We start from the raw sequence: 19,754 nt of genomic DNA on the forward strand, positions 1-19,754 counted from the left end.
CAGTGATTTGCTATAATTTTCATGTTGTAACGACCTGCCAGGATGATGCACCATTTATAAAGAGGACAGACAAGTAGAAAGTGGTAGAAGGTGGCTTTAAAACTCTTGGGTTGTTGTTGAGTGGTGTTGGAAAAACACTAGCACAACGCTTTCCATTTTCTGGGACAGGGAAATTTATATAAAATCCGGGCTTCATCTGGAATCTTCAAAAGGATACAAGAGTTTTGCCCTGTAAGGTTCCTGTCAATACTTGAAATTATTGGATGGAGAATGAGAGCTGTGCTCTGCCATTCGAATCTGGGGTAAAAAAAAAAAAAAAAAAAAAAAAAAAAAGCCCAGCAGCAAGCACAAACTATAGAAACTCTTTGTATTCTGATATGGGCAGCTTACAAAATCGAGGCAGATGTGGTAATCTATATAAGCAAGCGGAGCGGCACAGCACCGTAACACCCACGGGCACTGCGTTAAGCCAGTTCTGCTTTGCTTTCCTGACTTTTTCTTTTTTTCTCCTCATTTTAAAATAGAGAAAAATTATCCATTTGCAGCAAGAGAGGCTGTAACATCTCCTCAAAGGCTTTGGCGCGCAGAAAGAAAACGGTGAGTTTTGCAAGTGTCTTAAAAACTAATAAAGAAACAAAACCTCAGCCAACCTGCCCCGGGGCCACCGGCGGAGCCGGGGAGGGATGCGCACCCCGCAGCCCTGCGGGGACCGGCCGCCCCCTCCCCGGCTCCCCCCGTAGCGCCGCCGGGCGGGGCCGGTCCCGCTCCGCCCGGGGGCCGGGCCCGGCGCTATAAAGGCGGTGCGGGGGAGACAGATGCGCGGTTTCTGCGCTCCTCGCTGCGCGCTATGGCCCCCGACCGCCCCCCGCCGGCCTTCGCCGAGGCCGGGCAGCAGAGCGGGCTGCAGGTGTGGCGCGTCGAGCGCCTGGAGCTGGTGCTGGTGCCCCCCAGCCACCACGGCGACTTCTACGTGGGGGACGCCTACCTGGTGCTGCACACCGTCCGCCGCGGCGCCGCCGCCGCCTACCGCCTCCACTACTGGCTCGGTAGGCAGCGGGGCGGCGGGCAGCGCAGCTGCTAACAGCTGGGGGGTCTGGCGCCTTCGCTGGACTCCAGGGGGGCGGGAGCGGCCCATCTCAGAAGGGCTGCGGGTGGGAAGCTTCCGAGTTGAGGCACTTAATGCAGAAAGGAGGCTACAGCCAAGGATCACCGCTTCTGGTGCTGCCGTGCTCGGGGGTTCCAGGGATGGGAAAGGGGGACGTGTCAGAAAGGTGAACGTACACTCGCTTTGTGATGCTAGTTTGGAAAAGTGCTGAAGGGTTAAAGTCGGGTCTGGGCTGCATCCAGCTGAGATTCGTAGGTGAAATCCTGCTGTCGTTCGGGTGAAGAGTTTACTTGCCTTTTTTTCCAACAGGATCAAAATTTCATCTCGTCCATCTCCCTGTGGCACTGTTGCACTACTTTGCTTCCCGATGTTGTCTTTGTCACCTAGAGTAACTTTGCTTTCTGATTATACGGTATTGGAGGCAAAGACACCAGGTTTTCTGTAAAACTTCTCTTTAATAGTAGTTTGATAGCCTAATAAAGCCCCTCCTGAAGCAACTGGAATTGGGCTGATGGCTTTTGCCTTCAGCCTTGACCCGCATAGTGTTTACAGCAAAATAAAAGTCTGACATAAGGATGTGTTTTAGGTGACTTCTTCATCTTGTAAAGGTCTGTTAAGACTTACCTATCTGATCGCCAAGTCACCCAGCCACTACAGTTGCTGTGTAGTTGCCTGAAATCTGTTACTTTTTTCTTCTTTCACAATCAAGTTTATGTTTGTAGGCAATAATCTCGGTGAATCACATAAAGACAGGTCAGTGTATATTAATGTTAATGTGTTTGAGTTGCTGTGGTTCTCATTGTGCTTTTGAATGCATTGAAAAAGAATAGCAGATAAAGCTAGGATTATTTCTGCATAAATGTTTGAAGCTTGTTTAGTTTTGTATGTGTTGTGAGTTACCCAGCTGGCATGTGGGACAGTGTCTGTCTGACAAGAGCATAATCATAGATGGCAGTATAAATTAATTTCTGGCAGAAGTTCTTATGTCAGCAGTACTGCTAGTTAGTAGCAGGGTTTGGCTGTTTAGACCTTCGTTAATGAAGTTAGAACTAATTATGTAGTAGTAAGGTATACTAGAAACTTCCCAGGGAAAGGTGCAAGGACCCATCACAACTGGAAGTGAAGTCAAAATAGTGGCTGACATTTACACTGATTAAAACCTCGTTGCTGTTGGCTGAAGAGCTGATGCACATCTTGTGCCAATGTGATATTCAGGTATTGAAAATAGCTTCAGGTAAACTGGGCACACATTGTTCTTGTGCAGCTGGCAGGTTGGCAGCAGGGTGGCTAACTACTGGGAAATCCCTTTCTGCTTGCAAGAGACTCTAGTAGTGGGATGGAGATGCTCAAAAACTGCAGCAAGCTTCATAGCAAGAAGAGATCAGAACTTCACACAAAGTGTATGGGGAAGTACAGTCACACTGAAGGCAAAGAGTTTGAATCATTTTGGTATTTTTGTTAAACTGATTCTCACAGTTGTCACTTACACCAAACTTTTCCCTCATGTGTTAAGTCTATATAAGCTGTGGGCCAGGGTTTTATATATCTATCTATCTATATATATATATAATATATATAGATATATATATATAACCTCAGCAGAGTCTTTCTGAAGACTTCCTGTAAGCTGTCTTTCAACAGCTACAGCAGTCATTCGCAGTCAGACTTTGGGATGTAAAGAACTCTTGTGAAATTGGTGGAAACCCTGCAGACTTTGGGCTTAGATACTTACAAGGGCCTTGTCACTTGGTGACACAGTCCTACTCCTGCCTGTCGACTATGTGGCAGGTGTTACTGTGTGGGCCTCATGGTGGCTTTGGGTCTGAATGAATTCTGACCTCACCAAAAAAGACCCCAAATCCAGAATAAAAGCAGAGCATTTAATTTTCCTTTTATATAGTGGCAAGCTTCCTCCTCATACCTTGCTTGGCCGTACCCAAGGGGTTAGAAGGAGGTTTAGACGATGAGAGGATGGTCTGTGACCTTGATGTCCTGACAGTCTTGTGCTGTGACTGGCATCCTAGGGTTAAAGTGACCAAACAGTTGTTCTATCAGCCTGAAGCTTCCTACCAAATATCTCACATATGGTGAAGGCTGCCCAGGTCAGGTAATTTCTGAACAACCTAACTCAGGTGTTGCAATGATGTCAGCCATGGCCAAGCAATCAATGTGGATCAGTGTTGTGGTAGCTGTATCCATTTTTAACTTTACCCAGAGATCCTGGCATGGTTGCCTGCACTGGCACTTGAGGGTTGTATTGGGAGCTGAACTACTAATCCTAAGGGAGCTGTTTTGTCTTGAAACTATCACTAGTAGAAATAGCATGTACTAAGCCGGTATGAGGCTACTTGTGGGAGTAAGAATAGCTGTTACCCACTTAGTACCTTTACTAAGATCATGCGTGGTGTTTTTAACTATTTTTTAACCCTTGTCCGAGAAATTAAGTGATAAGACCTGTCCATGAGAACCAGGATCTGCAGCTTTTTTATAGCTGTTTGTGCCTCAGACTATAAAGTAAGTCTGGCTTTCATGAAAGCTTGAATAACCTACACTTGGACTGATACTAATTTTTTTAAAACAGGATTTCACTGGGTATTTTACTGCATAGCAGCTGTGAGACTGCACCTGGTAGTGGTTCCTATCTCTAATACTGCTCCAGAACCACTTAACCCTGTTGTGTAATTGCAAGCAATGAATCTGAAGGATATAGTCCTAATAGATTTGAATAACCCTATTTAAAAAAAAATCAACACCCAAAACTTTACCACCAACATTAAGGTGGTACTCTGGTCTAAGAAAGCATATTGCCACATAGCAAGTTCTTCTGTCACTGAGTGATGGGGATTTTTTTCCAGAGGTTCTTGTGTTATGTCCTGCTTTTGCAATTTTTTTAAAACTTTTTTGGCCAGGCTTCATGCTTTTCTCTTCCCTATGCTTCCATTATTCTTGGATTTCTTCCCTACTTTATCCTTGCTGCTTTCTGGAGGCTTCCATTGCACCTATGTCCCTACAAAAGCTGTGGTAGTGGCAGTGCTCCTGGGAGATGAACAGTTAGTGGGCAGTGAGGAGTTGTTGTCTGGCATTTGCACTGCTGGGTCATGAACAGGGCACTCGCTCTCCTCAGCAGAGGAGCTAGGTCAGTGATGCCTTTCAGCATCCCTGTCCCCCCTCTCCTGTGCTATGTTTTTTCTTAGTATCCTACTGGCAGGCTTCCTGTGACAACAATGACTCAGTACACCATGAGACAACACCAGCACCTCACTACACACTTCCCTTTCTTCCACACCCTATGAGAGGTGTCTATGTCCAGACTGCCTCAGGCTCTGTGCTATTTTTCCACTCAGTCACCTAGAAGCAAGGAAGTGGTTAACGTGAGTGAGAAGCTGCTCTTGAGAACTGTTGCTTGTATACCAGCTTCTTCCGATTATTTAGAAAGAAAAATAAAAACAAAATTGAAAACCTTGCTTTTCCTTACTCTTCAAAAGTTTGAGAAGCCCATTTTTGAGACGCGATCCTACTTGTATTCTTGAAACAATCAAAACTGCTGAAAATGTTCACCAAGAATGTATGGGCCCATGTTAAAATTTTTGTTTTAACATACAGCCTGTGTTGCAGCAGGCCATCAACACGCTAGGTAAGGAGGCTGTTTTGCCACAGCCTGGGGAAGAAGCTAATCTCTGAAAGGTACAAAGCAAAGAGTGACCTCATGAAGAAAATATCTGAGCCCCAAAGCTGCTTTTCTTTCTCCCAGCTGTACCAGGCAATCTAACAAAAAATACCTAAGCAGAATACCTTGCTTGCATTACAGTGTCTAGAGGTCTGCTTTTGAATTATTTTGACTCAGTGGCTTGGTGAGTTGTTCTTAGCATAAATACACAGTTTACCATCTAATTGGTCCGTTGACATGACCTTCCTTTGTCTTTGCACTTCAATGCAAAGTCTAAAAATCATGTCTCTAGACACTTGCTGTATCAAACTAAATTAAAATATTCTCTTCTTAAAGCAGGCTGAGAGAAGACAAACTTTGCTATTTTTCACTTTTTTTTTCTCTCTTATGAATGCAGCTCTACAAAATGTTGAGAAATGGTCTGGATGGTCATGCTCTTGGTGGCAAACAAGGTTATGATGTAGTGCTTTGTTGCAACGCACACCTGCTGAAGGCATGGCCTTATTGTCACAGGAACAATTTATCCAACAGAATTTGAAGTTCTATTAGTGCTTTATAGACATATTTCATCATATTTCAGGGAAGGAATGTACCCAGGATGAGAGCACAGCTGCAGCTATCTTTGCCGTTCAAATGGATGACTATTTAGGAGGAAAGCCGGTGCAAAGTAGAGAAATTCAAGGACATGAGTCTACTGAGTTTGTGGGCTACTTCAAAGGAGGAATTAAATACAAGGTAAAAAGCCAGCTTTCAATATGTATTCTAAAAATATATGTAACACTGTCCCCAAGTAAAAGCAAGTATTTTGCTTTGTGAATGGAAAGTTTAAGAATTGTTTCTTAATACTTAGTGTTTTAGATCTGAACTACCTATCCTAAACTATAGGAATCCCAGTACTTGTACAGAAAACAGCAGCTTGTTTACTAGGGCCTCTTCTGATACCTGAAAACCTTTCCCAATGATTTTTTTTTCCCCAAAATCAAGCTATCCTGACACTTCATACTTGCATGTCTAAGGGAGCTCACAGTAAGGACTCTCTGGGAGGTAGTAAATCTTACAGAAAGTCTTCCTGTCTTGTAGGCTGAATGATTTTGTTCAAATGCAGAAACTGATGTGCTAAAGTGGTTTAAAAAAATGAACACATTGGAAAAGACTAAAACATCACTTTAGTCTAAAAATGATGCTTTTGCAGTCCTACTGCAGGTGTTTTTTTTCTTTCAGGTAGTTAAAAAAAATCACCCTAATACTTTTCATGAAAATTACAGATTTTAAAAAGCTGTAGTGTCAGCTTCCTTGTTGTGTGACTTCCAGAAGATGAATCTTTGGAAGGAAATTTTTTGTGGCATCTGTGAGTGTTTTTTAAGAATGAAGCAATGTGTCTCCTGAGAATCTTGCCATAGTAAGAGCTCTGGGAGAAATCGCTCAGTCAGTGTTTTTTCCCATTATGTAGGTTTGTAACATTTTTTTTTTTGTCATTTCAAGAGTCTGTTTCTATTCTAACCCAAGGTCTGGGTCTCCTGGAGTAGTGGCGAATACTGCCTCAGAGGCAGTCAAGTGAGTTTAAAGGGAAAACTTATGCTTAAACTTACACTTTATAACTTGTAAATCAACAGTTTGGTCTTCCCCTGTTTAGTACTGTTTGCTACAGTGCCTCCTAAGCTGTGAATATGCCTTTCAAAAAATGACAGAGCTGCTGTGGAATTACCCCTCCCTCTGCATGTGACCAGGCACCAGAACCACCCAGACATCTGTGATTTAAGGAAGTTGGGAAAGCTTATGCAGGAGCTGCATATTCCTCTGCTTGTCCTCAGTCCTTATTTGACAACCACTGGCTTTTGTCCTAACAGTGTGGTTCAGTATTTCCTCATCCTCAGGATGATGCTGGAGGGGGCTATAAATCCTGTGCTTTCCCTTTCCCCGTTCATCTGAAAACCCTTTGAAGCAGGGTGATGTCCACTCCCTCAGACAAAGGTTCATACCCGAGTTCAGCAGCAGCAGTGTTTCCCATGTCTTTCTGGTCTGTGGTCAGCACTGTTAAACTGCGTATCATTTTGGCTCACCTCTCACTGCATAAGCTCTTTTGCCCTGCTAGCTCCTCAACTGTAGCAAAAAGGTAAGTTTGCAGATACCAAGCTGAAATAAAGCTTGCTGCTTTTTGTTTTATTCAGGCAGGTGGTGTTGCCTCTGGATTTAATCATGTTGTAACTAACGATTTGAGTGCACGGAGGCTTCTGCATATCAAAGGCCGGAGAGTTGTAAGAGCTACAGAAGTTCCCCTGGCTTGGACCAGCTTCAACAAAGGAGATTGTTTCATTATTGACCTCGGAACTGTAAGTTTCACACAAAAGTAGGAGATGCAGCTTCCCTAAGGTCTGAATTATCCTCTAAAATGCACAACTGATTTTGTCACTCACACAAACTGACAGAAAGAATCTGCTTTAGAAAATCAGTTTGTGTCACAGCACTTTGAAGGTTCAAAATGTCCCTAAGTGTTTTCTGAAATATGCACAGATTATCCTTCAGTAAACAGTTTTCTTTACCACTAGAATGCAGTGGGGTTTTTTTACTACTGATGTCTGAACCTTAAGCTGTTCACAGTAAGTCCTGTCTGACTTTGGCAGTATGTACCAGCTGAATGAGATTAATGCTAGGGTTCAGAGCAAGAGATTCAACCTTTATCTTAAGAGCATTTCTTTGTATTCATACAATTTTGATTGTGATGATTCACCTTAAATAGCTGCAAAAGCAGTTGTCATAACAAACTTGTCATATAATGTGTTAAAAAACTTCTTGAATATTTCAAGAGATCTCTTGAGAAGCAATCCCATATGTCAAGGCTTTCTGCTGAAAGCAAGTAGAGACAGTACAGAAGCATACAGACAGATAACAGAAGATAATTTTGCCTGCTTCAGGTGGCTTAAAAGTATAATGCTATGCGCTCAAGAGTTCATGCTAAGACATTTTGATACTAGAAGTAGCAGCTGGCAGCTGGCATGTAGTCCACACTAGTTAGATGCTAGTTATCAATTTGCAATTATTCCTGTGACTGATACACTGACACATATAAAATGAAGAGCATATGAAAGAAAATAGTTTATCTGCAAGGCAGCATCTGCAGCTGGTATTATCTGTAGTGTTTCACAAGAAAGTGGTCAGCTACTTCAGCACGAGAAGAGTTCCCTGACCTGCTGAAGAAGGAGCTCTTCTGAACTCATGTTATACATCTGGCTTTTTCCTCTGAAAAGCATCCTGTCTGACAATTGAGGATATTGGTGTCAAGTAGCTATATGGATTGTGTCTAATTTTTTTTTATTATTATTATGCATAGCAGCCTTCAGATGGAATACCAACCAGTGTTTTCTTAACATTATCCCATTCCTTGTGTGGCAGCGTGGTCTAACAGTCTGAAACAGTCAAGTGATCAGTATCCAAGTTATCTCAGTGTCACTTTGCACAGAAGACTCAGATCGTCTATTCCCTTTCAGAGTTAACCCATGAGAAATGGGAAAGTTGGAATTAAATATCAATCAAAAATGCTGCTTTTGCAGTCAGGCTGTCACAGGGCTTGAGTTTTCTGGAGTTAACATCACATAGACACCTTGTAGGACTGGGTGTAGTCCATAAATTCCACTTGTCCTGACCCTTACTGTGCTACACTTATCAGTTCACCTAAAGTAATTACTCGGGTCACACTGCAGACATGGCAATGACACTGATAATATGCACTATGGATATATAGTGGTGGTGTTATGTGTGTAGCTTGGAAATGCTTCATTTTGATGAGATTTGTTGAAAGAAGAGCACTGTCACTGAGCAATTTAAATGTAATACGGCTTTAGAGTCTTGGTTTCTAATACTGAACATACATTGAGTTTGGTTTTTTTTAGTATAACATCACCCTGGTTTCTGATTCCCTGTTTGACAAGACAGAGGTCAAGCAGCAATACAGCCATGTGCCTTTGTAGTAGGAAGTTTGTAGGAAAAAAGATTAGGTGGGAACAGTATCTAATCTCTTTTTAACTATGCTGTGGGAAATGTCAGTCAAATCACATGACTAACAATTCTTGTTCTTGCTGTGTCAGTTGTATGAGAGGCATGGGTATTCTTGGGTGCATTAACAAGTTAAGGAAAATAGTGTTGCAGCATCCAGACATTCGAAGTAATTGTATCATAAGTTTTTATATATAAACCAGAGCTTCCTTGTGGGAGATGTGTGACGTACAAACCTTCATCTTGAAGTAAGTCCAGTGGAGTACCTATAGGGAAATAGGTGCGGTAGAAAATACACTGTCACAGTGGAAATCTTGAGCAAGTTTTAGGAGAACTGTATTTCAAGCTGAAATAACTGTATTTCAGGTTGAAGTTTTCTGTGACGAGAGGCCCATTGTGAATGGGTGAGTCTTTACAGGAGCTCTTAATTGAATTTTAGAGTCCTCTTAAAAAAAAAAAAAAGGATTTTAGCTCAAGTAGATTCCTTTACTTAGTAATTGAAATTAAAAGAATCTTAAATAGTGCAACTCTTGAGTCTTGGGCTTTATTATAGGGCAGTGCTGAATCATTACCTGAGAATAATGAGCAGTAATTGCATAAAATGAGTTTATGGTCAGTGCTTTTAATAACAAATTATTGTAGCATGTCAAATAAGATCAATTTCCAAGACTTACTTTCCCCAGTCTTTCAGCTAACCAGAAGGATGGTCTCCATGGCACTGCAAAACTGCTTGTGCAGTCCATTTCCTTTTACATTTTATCAAGCCACTTACATAATGAAAAATAACTTCAGTTTTCCCATTGAGCTCAATTAGTGCAGTGTTTTTAAACCTGTGGTTTGAACAGATAAGGGAAAATTAAGAAAGATAATAATGACCAGGAATAAAATAATTACTGGTTGTTAAGGTTTTCCTCCTGGTGATAATTTCTGAAGTAAAAAGCATGTCTGCATTTCCAGTTAGGCTCACACATTTACAGTTCAGGTTCTGATGGTTACCTTGTACCTTGATATGTTACTAAACCACACTCACAGCCCTTCCAATATCCTGCCCAGGTCTTATCTTGCCTCCTTTGAACTCTGTAGGGTAGAACAGGAAAAAGCTGCAGAAAGCAGAGGAAACACTTATTTTTGATATAAAGGGAGTCATTAGCTGTGGGTAATGTGTAAAGACCTTTTATTCAGTCTTCTGTAAGATGTGAGTGCTGTGACCACCAGGCTGATGTTCCACTGCAATGAGTGATCCTGTAGGGTGCCTGGCATGCCAGGCCCTGAACTATGATTATTGTGTCTTTTTCCTACAAGGGATTTCCTTGACACCTCCTTGATGAACCTTAGAATCTCCCTGTAAGGGAGCCTTTGTGACAGGGCAGGCAAGTACAAGGCAGTTGCTGTGAAGGCATTGGACCGGCCTGTAGTGAAGCATACCTTACCTTGTTAGATGCTGCTTAGCATGTCCTGTCCTGGCACAGCTGTACTTAAATCCTCCCAGAAACTGTTGTCTTCTGCCATACTTCTCATCCCATCCTTTTAGCTATGCTGAGCTGTTCCTGGTGTCACACCTGAGGGGCACCAGGATGAACTTGATGGTTCTTGGTGGCTGTAAACTGTCTGGCCTTGCTCTGTGCTGTCCCCTTTACCTCCAGATGCAGCTCTTCCTGCATCACCCCATCCTCCAGCCACCTCCCCTTAGCCATGTCCCTCTTTCTTCCTCCGTCACCAAGACAAATGCTCAAAACAGCAAGGAGCATGAAAGGGCTTGGAAAATGACTGTGGAAGGGAAGGAAAAAGATTAATCATTGCGCCATTCAGTGAATAAACCCACTGTTTCCTAGGCTATTTTAGTATTATCCGGATTTATATGTTAATACAGCTTATATATGCATATTACTGATAAGATGTGCAAAATAATCTCTTGTCAATTTTCTTAGTGATTTGTTTAGAGTGGGAAGGAAATTTGTCACTGTTGTGAAGTTCACCCTACATACATTAGTGCATAGTGGTGATGTACAAGATGTGAATGTTGAGACATGTTGATAATTTGGGTAGTTATCAAAAGATGGAGCAGGAGTAATGGGAGTAGCAATACAATAAAATAACATGAAGTGACCTGATTTTACTGAAAGCTTCTTAACTCCTTTGGGAAGCTTGGTTGTATGAAGGCTGTCTGAAGTTGTATCCTGAGTGACCAGCAAAAAATTCTTTGTGCATTTGTTCAGATAGAGCTTTCTAAAATGTAAGACTTGATTGTCTCAGGCTGATTGCCCTCCTGATGGGAGGCAGCAGCAGTTCTATGAGCCAAGTGACTGCAGAGAGCAGGGAGAGGGTTGCGTATCACTCAGCCTCCTGGAAGAAATAAGGAGACAGTTGTGAGCAGGGAGAGGGCTGCATATCACTCGGCCTCCTCAAAGAAATAAGGGGGCAGGGGAGGGGACGGACACGGACATGCGTGATAAGATCCAAGAAGTTCTGAGCTTGGGCCTGACTGAAGCTGGAAAGCTGTGTCAGTACAATCAAAGTTCTGCTAACGAAAGGTTACTCTTCTTCCCAAAGGAAGAATGCAGATGATGAAGGGATAACTGTATTGCAAGTTAAATGAAGGCTAAAAGTAAACTGCACTGTTGTCCATTCTTCCCATTCCTATAGTGGTGTTTAGAAACTGATTTATAAACAGCCAAGAGGTTGCTGGTTTGAAATTTAAGAGCCTATGGTGTGCTTAAAAACTTGTGCTCTCCAGCAATCAATGTATTTACTTCTCAAGAGCTCCATGAATCACAAGTAAAAATTATGATGTTAGAACTTGAAAGTATGAGACTGAAAAAAGCTGTTGTGATCATGTGTCTGTCAGTATGCTCCTGCTTGAACTCTTGACATAATAGGTATGTCAAAAGGAAAAAGATTTCTGTCTTGCACAAAGACAGTAGAAAAAATACATTAAGCAAATGGCTGGATTTTTTTGACAGCTACTTTTCAGGAAAAAGTTAACTTGCTACAGATTATATTTACAAAAAGAAAATGAACTTCTGCTTTTTAACAGTAAAAGATTTAGAGGACAGATACTTGCTTTATGATTATGACTATGGGGTATGATTCAGCATCACACTGCAACCATAAGCACAGTTGTAGGTTTACTTGCTTCTGTAATCTCCCTTCCTTCTTGCCTGCACTAGCTCTTCTAGGTGGCTTTGCTTCTCTTCCTTTAGAGAAACCAGATCACAATCAGCATATTGTTTTAATAAAGTCACTCTTTGGGTATAAGCAGGACTGGAAGAGTAGATTCTTGTATGTTGGAGTTTATCACTGTAAGTGTCTCTTTCTAGTTGCTTTCGCTGGCACTAACAACTGTGACCAGTCATGTTGTTTTCCCCTGTTTTTCATTCACCTGTTTCTCCTACAACTAACCTCTTCCCCAGTTTTCCCCAGCTGAGAGTTAACTGTGCTTGTGTTATAGCAGGGAGCTGCCAAACAAGTAGCAGAGCTTGAACTAAACTGCTCTCGTTCTTTATTAACTTTATGGACTCAACAACTTACACTGTGCATAATAAATCCACATTTATCTTCGTAAGCAAGCATCTCATTTTTCTGTAAATCTGTGAACCAGTTATTTTTACAGCTCCAGCAGTGTAACCCCTAGCAGCCTGGATTTTGTTAAAGTCATCAGATGGAGAAAAATAAATTTTAAGTCTTTTTCCTACTCCCCTTCTGTTAGTATTCAAGTTACGTCGTTTTCTGTCATACTTATAGACTGGAAGGCTTCCCCTCACCCCCACTTCTAAGCAGAAAAATGGTTGAAACAGACACTATCATTAAAGCTTCAGGGGGACAGGACATTTGTGCACAAAGATTTGGTTAGGGTGGTTTTCTTCCAGATGCTGTGGGAAATGCATATGTCTTGCTGCTTGAGCTTCTGTTATTTGGAATGAGTATCCTGCTGGTACTCACTTGCCCTTCAATGCGCTGTGGTATAGCAACAGCAAAACAGGCGTGAGAAGAAAAATTATTGTAGTAAATGTATGGCTGTTATACCTCCAACTTATTTTTATTCTTACAATTTATTCCAGTTGAATCAAATGAAAGACTCCAAGACTGGTTAAAAGACGCTATTATAATTGTATCAGTGCCAGGCTCATGGTGGCCTCAGCAGCATTCTGGCTGAATGAATTCAGAATATGTTTTGAACTATCAAAACTCTGTAACTTTCAATGGTTCACTGTATTACAGTTTCAGCAAATGTAAAAGTCAGATTTGATGAATATGTGAGATTATTTTATTTTTCCCCCACCTGTATCAAGAACTCAACAGTCAAGGTGGGAGGGGAAAAAAACATTGAATAATTTAAGGAGAAAAATGTCTCCAGAAGCCTGTTCAATCCAAACATTCTTCTTAATATATATGTCACTTCCTTAAAAAAAAAAAAAAAATTACAAATTATGTACTGACATTCAGTCACAAAAGTGACTGTATCCTAGTCACTTTTATTCAGTTTTACTGTTCATTTATTTTCCCTACCATCTGGAGTTTGTTTTCTTGATTTAGCACACCTTTTTTTTTTTTTTTTTTTTTAAACTTAGAAAAAAAAATATCTCCACACTCTTGCTTTAGGGATGCCCCTTTTATTTCCAAAACTTTCTGTTTGAAGTGCAAACACCAAGGTAGTGTGCATTTGTTTTACAAACACTTTTACTGAGAATTGAAAGTATTGGAAGCACTTCTGTTGTTTGCAGTTCATATAAATACTTTTTTCCAAGTCTATTTGTACTGGCATTTTCCCTTTAAATCTTAACTTTAGACGACTAGACTTCAACAAAGAACATTTTCAGCTAAAATGAACTCTTGCCTTATAAGAACAGATGTTTATTAATGACCATGAAGAGAATGAATGGGGTCTCAGCTGAGTGCATGTCAATTAATTGATGGTACCATAAGATATGTATAAAAGCTTTGCCGCTATTTGTGCATGTTCATTCTGCCTCTGGTTTTTCTAGGTGGTTTTCTGCTTCCCTCAAGAAGTGGTATCGTGGCTTTACTGACTTGCGAGCACTGGGAGCACAGGCTGCTTTGGGCACTCCTGCATCACAGCTCCTCTCCTCCTGAGCTGCCTTTCTTTACAGGCTGCATAAGCCTTTCTTCTACCTACCTACTATGAAACCACTACAGTGGCTTTCTCTGATGTGGTTATTTGCCCAGGTTTTTATGTACTTCTGTCTAAAACAGAAGCAGCTAAGCCTAAGAGGAATGAAGGCAGCAATAGCTTTACAAACCTTTTCTTGTTTTTAGCCCTTTCGTATGAGTTGTGGGGGTAAAGAGAACGCATTACGGTGTTTCATATGAGTGAGCAGATTTAGCTGAAGGCCTTTCCCCACCTCCCCTCTGCCCCCTTGTGCTAAGCCCCTCTGCGTCATAGCTGTGCTTCTGTACCTAATGTTGTGGTTTAGAGGAACAAAGGACATGCATTATAAGTCAGTGTAAGTTATGTAACGTTGATGTGACAGGATTCGCACTATAGATTTAGCTGACTCTCAGCTAAGAGTAGTTGTGTTTTTTCAGTTGAGGTGCAATTACATTCTGGGAGCATGTTCAGGTGTAGATGCAGGCAAAGGTGGACAGGTTTAGGGTGCATCGGTGCCTGCCAGCAAAGAATGGAGGCACATCAGCTTGTGATACTTGGCTTAAAGTTTTTCCTTAATGAAAACCTAAACTTTTATTTCAAGATTAGTGAGACTTAATCTCTTAAGCATTTCACTGTAATTTTCTACCAAAATTGAAGTTTTGCAACAAGTATGCTTCAAATTAGAGTTTTGAAACTTATTTAATTTGTTTAGCTTTTTAATATTTCTTCGTGTAATGGAATGCAAATCAGCAGTTACAGTATGGGGTTGGAAATTACTAGCTATTTCAACAAAGATGTTTAAAACACTTGTATGTTCAGGACATGTTTTTAACTAGAACAGAACTATGGGTTCTTAGGATTTAAGCTTCTTGGCTTTTGCTTTCATTGTTCTGGGTAGGATTCACAGAAATGACACCAGGATGCAGAGTGTTTTCATTTGCCTCCAGACTGAGCAGGCTGCCAGTTTAATACAGAGGTGACTGTGTTAGAAGGGAAAATATTTGTCATTTCTGAAATAAGCGAGTTTTTTTGTTTTTCCTTCCCTTGCTCTGCATGCCATTTGGGGCTAGGGCAGGAGGTGTACTTTCACAATTCTCCATACATGGAAAAGTGCCAAGGTACTCTTAGTTACGTGAGCCATGCATAATCATCCTGCAGTGCACTTCTATACAAAAGCTAAATGTTGGGTCATTTTTAATGTGCTATAGAAATCTCATGTGACTTGCCCAAAGTCACTCTGCAGGCCAGAAGCTATCAGGAATAAAAGCAGTGAATCCTGCTACTCTATAACTAGAAGACCAAACTGTGTCCCTAAAACATGCAGATGAGGAGGGACCTTGCTATGACCACAGTGTGCAGGGCACAGACATGGTTTGCCTCCCTGACCTCCCACAGGAGCTCTAGGGTGGTCATTGTGATTATTCAAAATAACATTTTCTCTCTCAGCTGCTGATTGTCCTGCTGTGACCTGACAAGTATATTAGCAACCATTAATATCAGGCAGCAGAATAGCCGTCTTCCATAGCATTTCTCAAACTCTGTTAAAGAGACTTTTTTTTAAAAAAAAATGCTGCTAGTACAAACTTCTGAAAATAAACTGGGCTTGGCACAGGAATTACTGATGAATGAAGTTCCTGGTGGTTTTTTTTTTTGAGGGGAGTGAACACTTGAAGTCTTATTTTCATTTTAATGGAAACATTTTTTGTCAGCCCACCAATTTAAAATAAGGTTAGCAAAACAAGCCTAAAAATAGCGAAGCTGTAGTACAGCTAAGAAATTGTGAAAGCACTGAGTGAGCTAAAGCTAAATATCATCTTACAGCCCTTGCTGAGCACTATACATGTATATATATCTAAAAATAAATGCATTAATAATAAAATACAAGCTGAAAGCTCAGTGGTCTATTGGACATGGTTAGATAACTAACTGACTATTTCAGGTAAATCTGGACTAAATATTGGACTTGTCAAGAAGTGGCTTTAACTGCTAACAGTGTCTCTTTCTGGCTTTAAGTTGTTAAAACCCCAATCTGCCTAGAGATTGAAATGGGTAAGTTATATCATGAAGACAAATTTGGAAATACCCAGCTGAACTTCTACCATGAGGCCTCAAAATTAGATACATTTAAAAAGATGATTGTACTTTGGAAGAGAAAATTTAACTAAATCTACGCTGCTGAAAGCTTGTAGCACAGAATACTTAAGATACTTGTTTGGTGCTCGTGGTAAATACAGTAGAATATTATATACTTTGGGACACTTTCATGACTTGCGGCTGCTCAATTCCTTCTATTAGATTATACAGTATGTGAAGTTTAGCTTTCAGTTTTACTAAAGAATACTGTCTTTATTCTCCAGTGCTGAAAAGGAGCAGAGTCTTGTTTCTCTAGTTTTAAAAGATTTTTTTATATATATATATTTTTTTAAATAACCAGAGAATATGTAGGTTATAGGAATGGTATGGCTTATCCATGTGAACTCTAGGTCAGGGATTTTTTCAGACTGCTTGTTGGTTTGAGTTTTTTTTACGTAGCAGGAGAAAACTTTACCACACAAGTATTCTCATGGTTGCAACTAATAAATTTTTGTGTTTAGTTTAGGACAAAAGTATTTAGGCCACATTATTTTGTGGGAATGTTTCTGTAGCTTAGGAATATGGACACCATAAGGAAAATAATGAAATCTGCAAATCAAAAAATCTGAAATCCATTATTGTAGACTTTTTAAAGGTCTTTCTCCTTCCTTGGGCAGATTTGAAGCCTAGAGCCAGTGGACTGTAGTAGCGCTCAGTTTAGTCACTTCTTGACTGACAACAAACTGGGAGAATACACTTTGAATATAGGGTAGCTAGGGTGCACTGTGCAGTGGGACCTTCAGGAGATGCTAAGAAAAGAAATGTGAGTTGTCTGAGAAGTAAAGGTCTTTGTAATCTGCAGTGACAATTTAAGCCTCACAGTTTTCCTTTGTGGTTAGTACAGTAAATAGTATTCATTTTGTAGATGGGAGTGCTTGTTTGAGGTGGCATGACTGGTTACCAAAAGACCAAGAGGAGGCTGACATGTACAACTGAAACTGAACTTTTGACCTTTCTGAACTAGTGATCTCCGTGAATTGTACCATACACACGGAGATAAGGCAATAGCTGCCTATCTTTGATTAATTTTCTATATGCTTTCTTCCTTATTGCTTCTGCAGACTGTGGGAAGTAAAGAATTCCTATTTACTGCGGCTACATCTCTAGTGACTCCTGCTTTATTACATAATTTCATATAAGCTCAATTAGCGGGAGGTAGGCCAAGGTGGGAATGAGTAAGTTTGCTAAAATTGTCAGAAGCTAAATGACTCTGTGTTTTGGGAAGTCTCCCAAAACTTGGGAAAAGATGGCTAAGGCAGTGCATGGCTATAACAACTATATTAAAAAATCTGCTCACATTGAAGCTTTTGACTTTCTACACACTCAAGACAGTCTTTCATTAATCTTCAGAAAATTCTGTTTCCCTGAGTGTGTACAGATAGTTTCTTTTCCAGTGGAAATGCCAAAAGGCAGGTTTAGAGATAAGGTTCAGACCTGAACCCAAGTATGTTCCAAGCTTTTGAATACTTAATAAGCTGACAGTATTTAATCCAGAACTTGGAAACAGATTTTTTTTTTCCTTGTTTTAAGCCTACAGTGAAATTGGTAAAGTCAACTTGAACAGCTCACAGCTTTCATTGCATAACATCTGCAAGCTGAAAGGGATCCAGTTCTGGGAATCAGTGTAATGTTGACGTAAGCTTAAAACTTTGCCTTTGAGGGATGCTTCTGAAGGGAAGGGAATTTGGCTGTGAGATCACTGAGTTTGGGGGGCAGGTTTTATGTCCAAGCTGGTAAAATGTAAATGTTAGAAGTTACTAGCCCTGTTTGGCATGCAGACGGCATCATTAGCTGACTTCTAAAAGTTTGCATCTGCTGGTACTGAGAAGCTGTACTTCAGTTCTCACTTGTCTCAGGCCAACATTTCAAGTAATATTAAATAAGGACAGTAGTCAGCAGAAATAGCTTAAAAAGCATTTTTTGAATGAAGCAGATTTTCATCTGAAACTTGCTTTATACAGTTGTAAATAAATTGTAAAACCAAGACCCTGGTAATTTACTGGGGACTCTAAATCCTTGTTATTTGCATTGTAGATGAACACAAACCACTTCAACCTTATAATGTTGAAGATGACTGTGTACCTTTATTGTTGTATTGTTTGGGCTATTTGATAGAATCATGTGAAGAAGAATCAAATTACTTTATTCTAGAAGAAGGAAGGAGGGGGGGGGGGGGAGGAGCAACCAGCCAAAGCTGACTAATTTCCTTTGACTAGCTCCTTCCAGCTCGGCCTGTAGTGGCTCTGCAGCTTATGGCTCTGAAATGCTTTGCATGCAGGATGAATAATGGGACTTGCAAAAACTGGAGGTCCTTGGTCTGTGGTGTGACTGGATTAGGTGACCTGTCTTAGGCTCGTCCTGGTGGTGCTCCTTCCTGAGAGGTGCCTTGGGAACGTGCTCCATTCTGATTGAATTCTGCTTTCTGCCATCATGTGCTGGGCATACCCATTCATTGCCTGTTCATCCAGATGAAAGGAAGGCCTTGAAGGCCCATGTAAGATGATACCTGGGACTGGGCTTCTTCCACCAGAGGACTGGGCTACTGCCACCAGAGTGCTCTCTCATCAACCTGAAGAAGGGCCACTGCTGCAGTGTCCTTGGTTGCCACCTTTACAAGCAGCTACTATGATGGGATTGGATTGCCCCTGTGGCAGCAGTTCATTCCTAGCTCCTGCATTTTCTGAATTAAGGCATTTTTTACATTGTCGTCAATGTTGTCAAAATTACTCTTCTCATTATTTTAGTCAGTTTCTGAGGCAGGAAGGGGGGCAAGGTATGTATCCTGTCTTCTGCTGGGGAGAAACTTGGTGGTTTAACTGACCAGAAAAACTGCATATTCCTGATCTGTAAATCTAGTGAAGTAATTTTATAAAGATATTTGTGGTAACTACAGTTGAAAAGGCTTGCATTAATCTAGGGTTAATAAAATGTTATGAGCATTGGAGCAGCTGTACACTGAGGAAAAATCTAGTGAGGAAGAGTTCTTATTGAAAACACGCATGTCATCTGTTTGCACTTGAGCTGGTTTTGTGGTTTGTTGCAGCAGAGCAAATATCATTATACAGCAAAAAGTCACCAACGTAGAAACTGGATTAGAAGATCTAACTTTACCTTTGAGTAGCAGATACAGTCAGAGTATTCCCTGAGATTTTGAAATTACTTTGTTTCTTGCCACAGATGAGAACCAGCACTGCTGAAGTAGCATAGAAGAGGAACTGACAGATATAAAATAAAAACAATTTGCAGTACCAGATTTAGAAGTTTCAAGTTCTTTAGGTAGCTGAAGATGTATCTGTATTTGTGATAAAACTCAGTCAAACCAGATCTCTGACTATTCTGAGGTTGAACAATCTCTTAATATGTGAATGATAAATTATGTTATATAAATATCTTGCATATTACAAATATTTAGGTGACTTAGCACATCTTTTCTGGAAAACATTTCTGAACATTCACTGATGTTCTGGTTGTTTAGAGCCAGTAAAATAATTAAGAAAAGATTAATTTCATAATTTTATTCAGTGTTGACTTTTATTGCTAATGTGTATGCTTTTAATTATTTTAGGAAATCTATCAGTGGTGTGGCTCATCATGCAATAAATACGAGCGGCTGAAGGCTACTCAGGTTGCCATTGGCATTCGGGACAATGAACGAAATGGAAGGTCTAAATTAATTACCGTGGAAGAAGGGAGTGAACCAAACCAGCTCATAAAGGTATTGTAATATGCATACAGTTACTGACATAGCTGTG

At 40.7% G+C, this 19,754-nt stretch overlaps 1 protein-coding gene across 1 annotated transcript in view; it reads left to right on the forward strand.

The window, feature by feature from the left end:
• Positions 1–618: 618 nt before the first annotated feature.
• The window catches only part of SCIN (scinderin), a 59,406-nt gene continuing 40,270 nt past the window's right edge, over positions 619–19,754 (forward strand). The window contains exons 1-4 of the mRNA XM_080383926.1: positions 619–1,046; positions 5,353–5,507; positions 6,941–7,102; positions 19,568–19,717. Coding sequence (XP_080240052.1) covers positions 848–1,046; positions 5,353–5,507; positions 6,941–7,102; positions 19,568–19,717 — 666 coding nt within the window. The 5' untranslated portion in view covers positions 619–847. The remainder of the gene's footprint in view (positions 1,047–5,352; positions 5,508–6,940; positions 7,103–19,567; positions 19,718–19,754) is intronic.

The sequence above is a fragment of the Falco punctatus genome, assembly GCF_963210335.1.
Source record: "Falco punctatus genome assembly, chromosome: 4".
NCBI lineage: Eukaryota > Metazoa > Chordata > Aves > Falconiformes > Falconidae > Falco > Falco punctatus.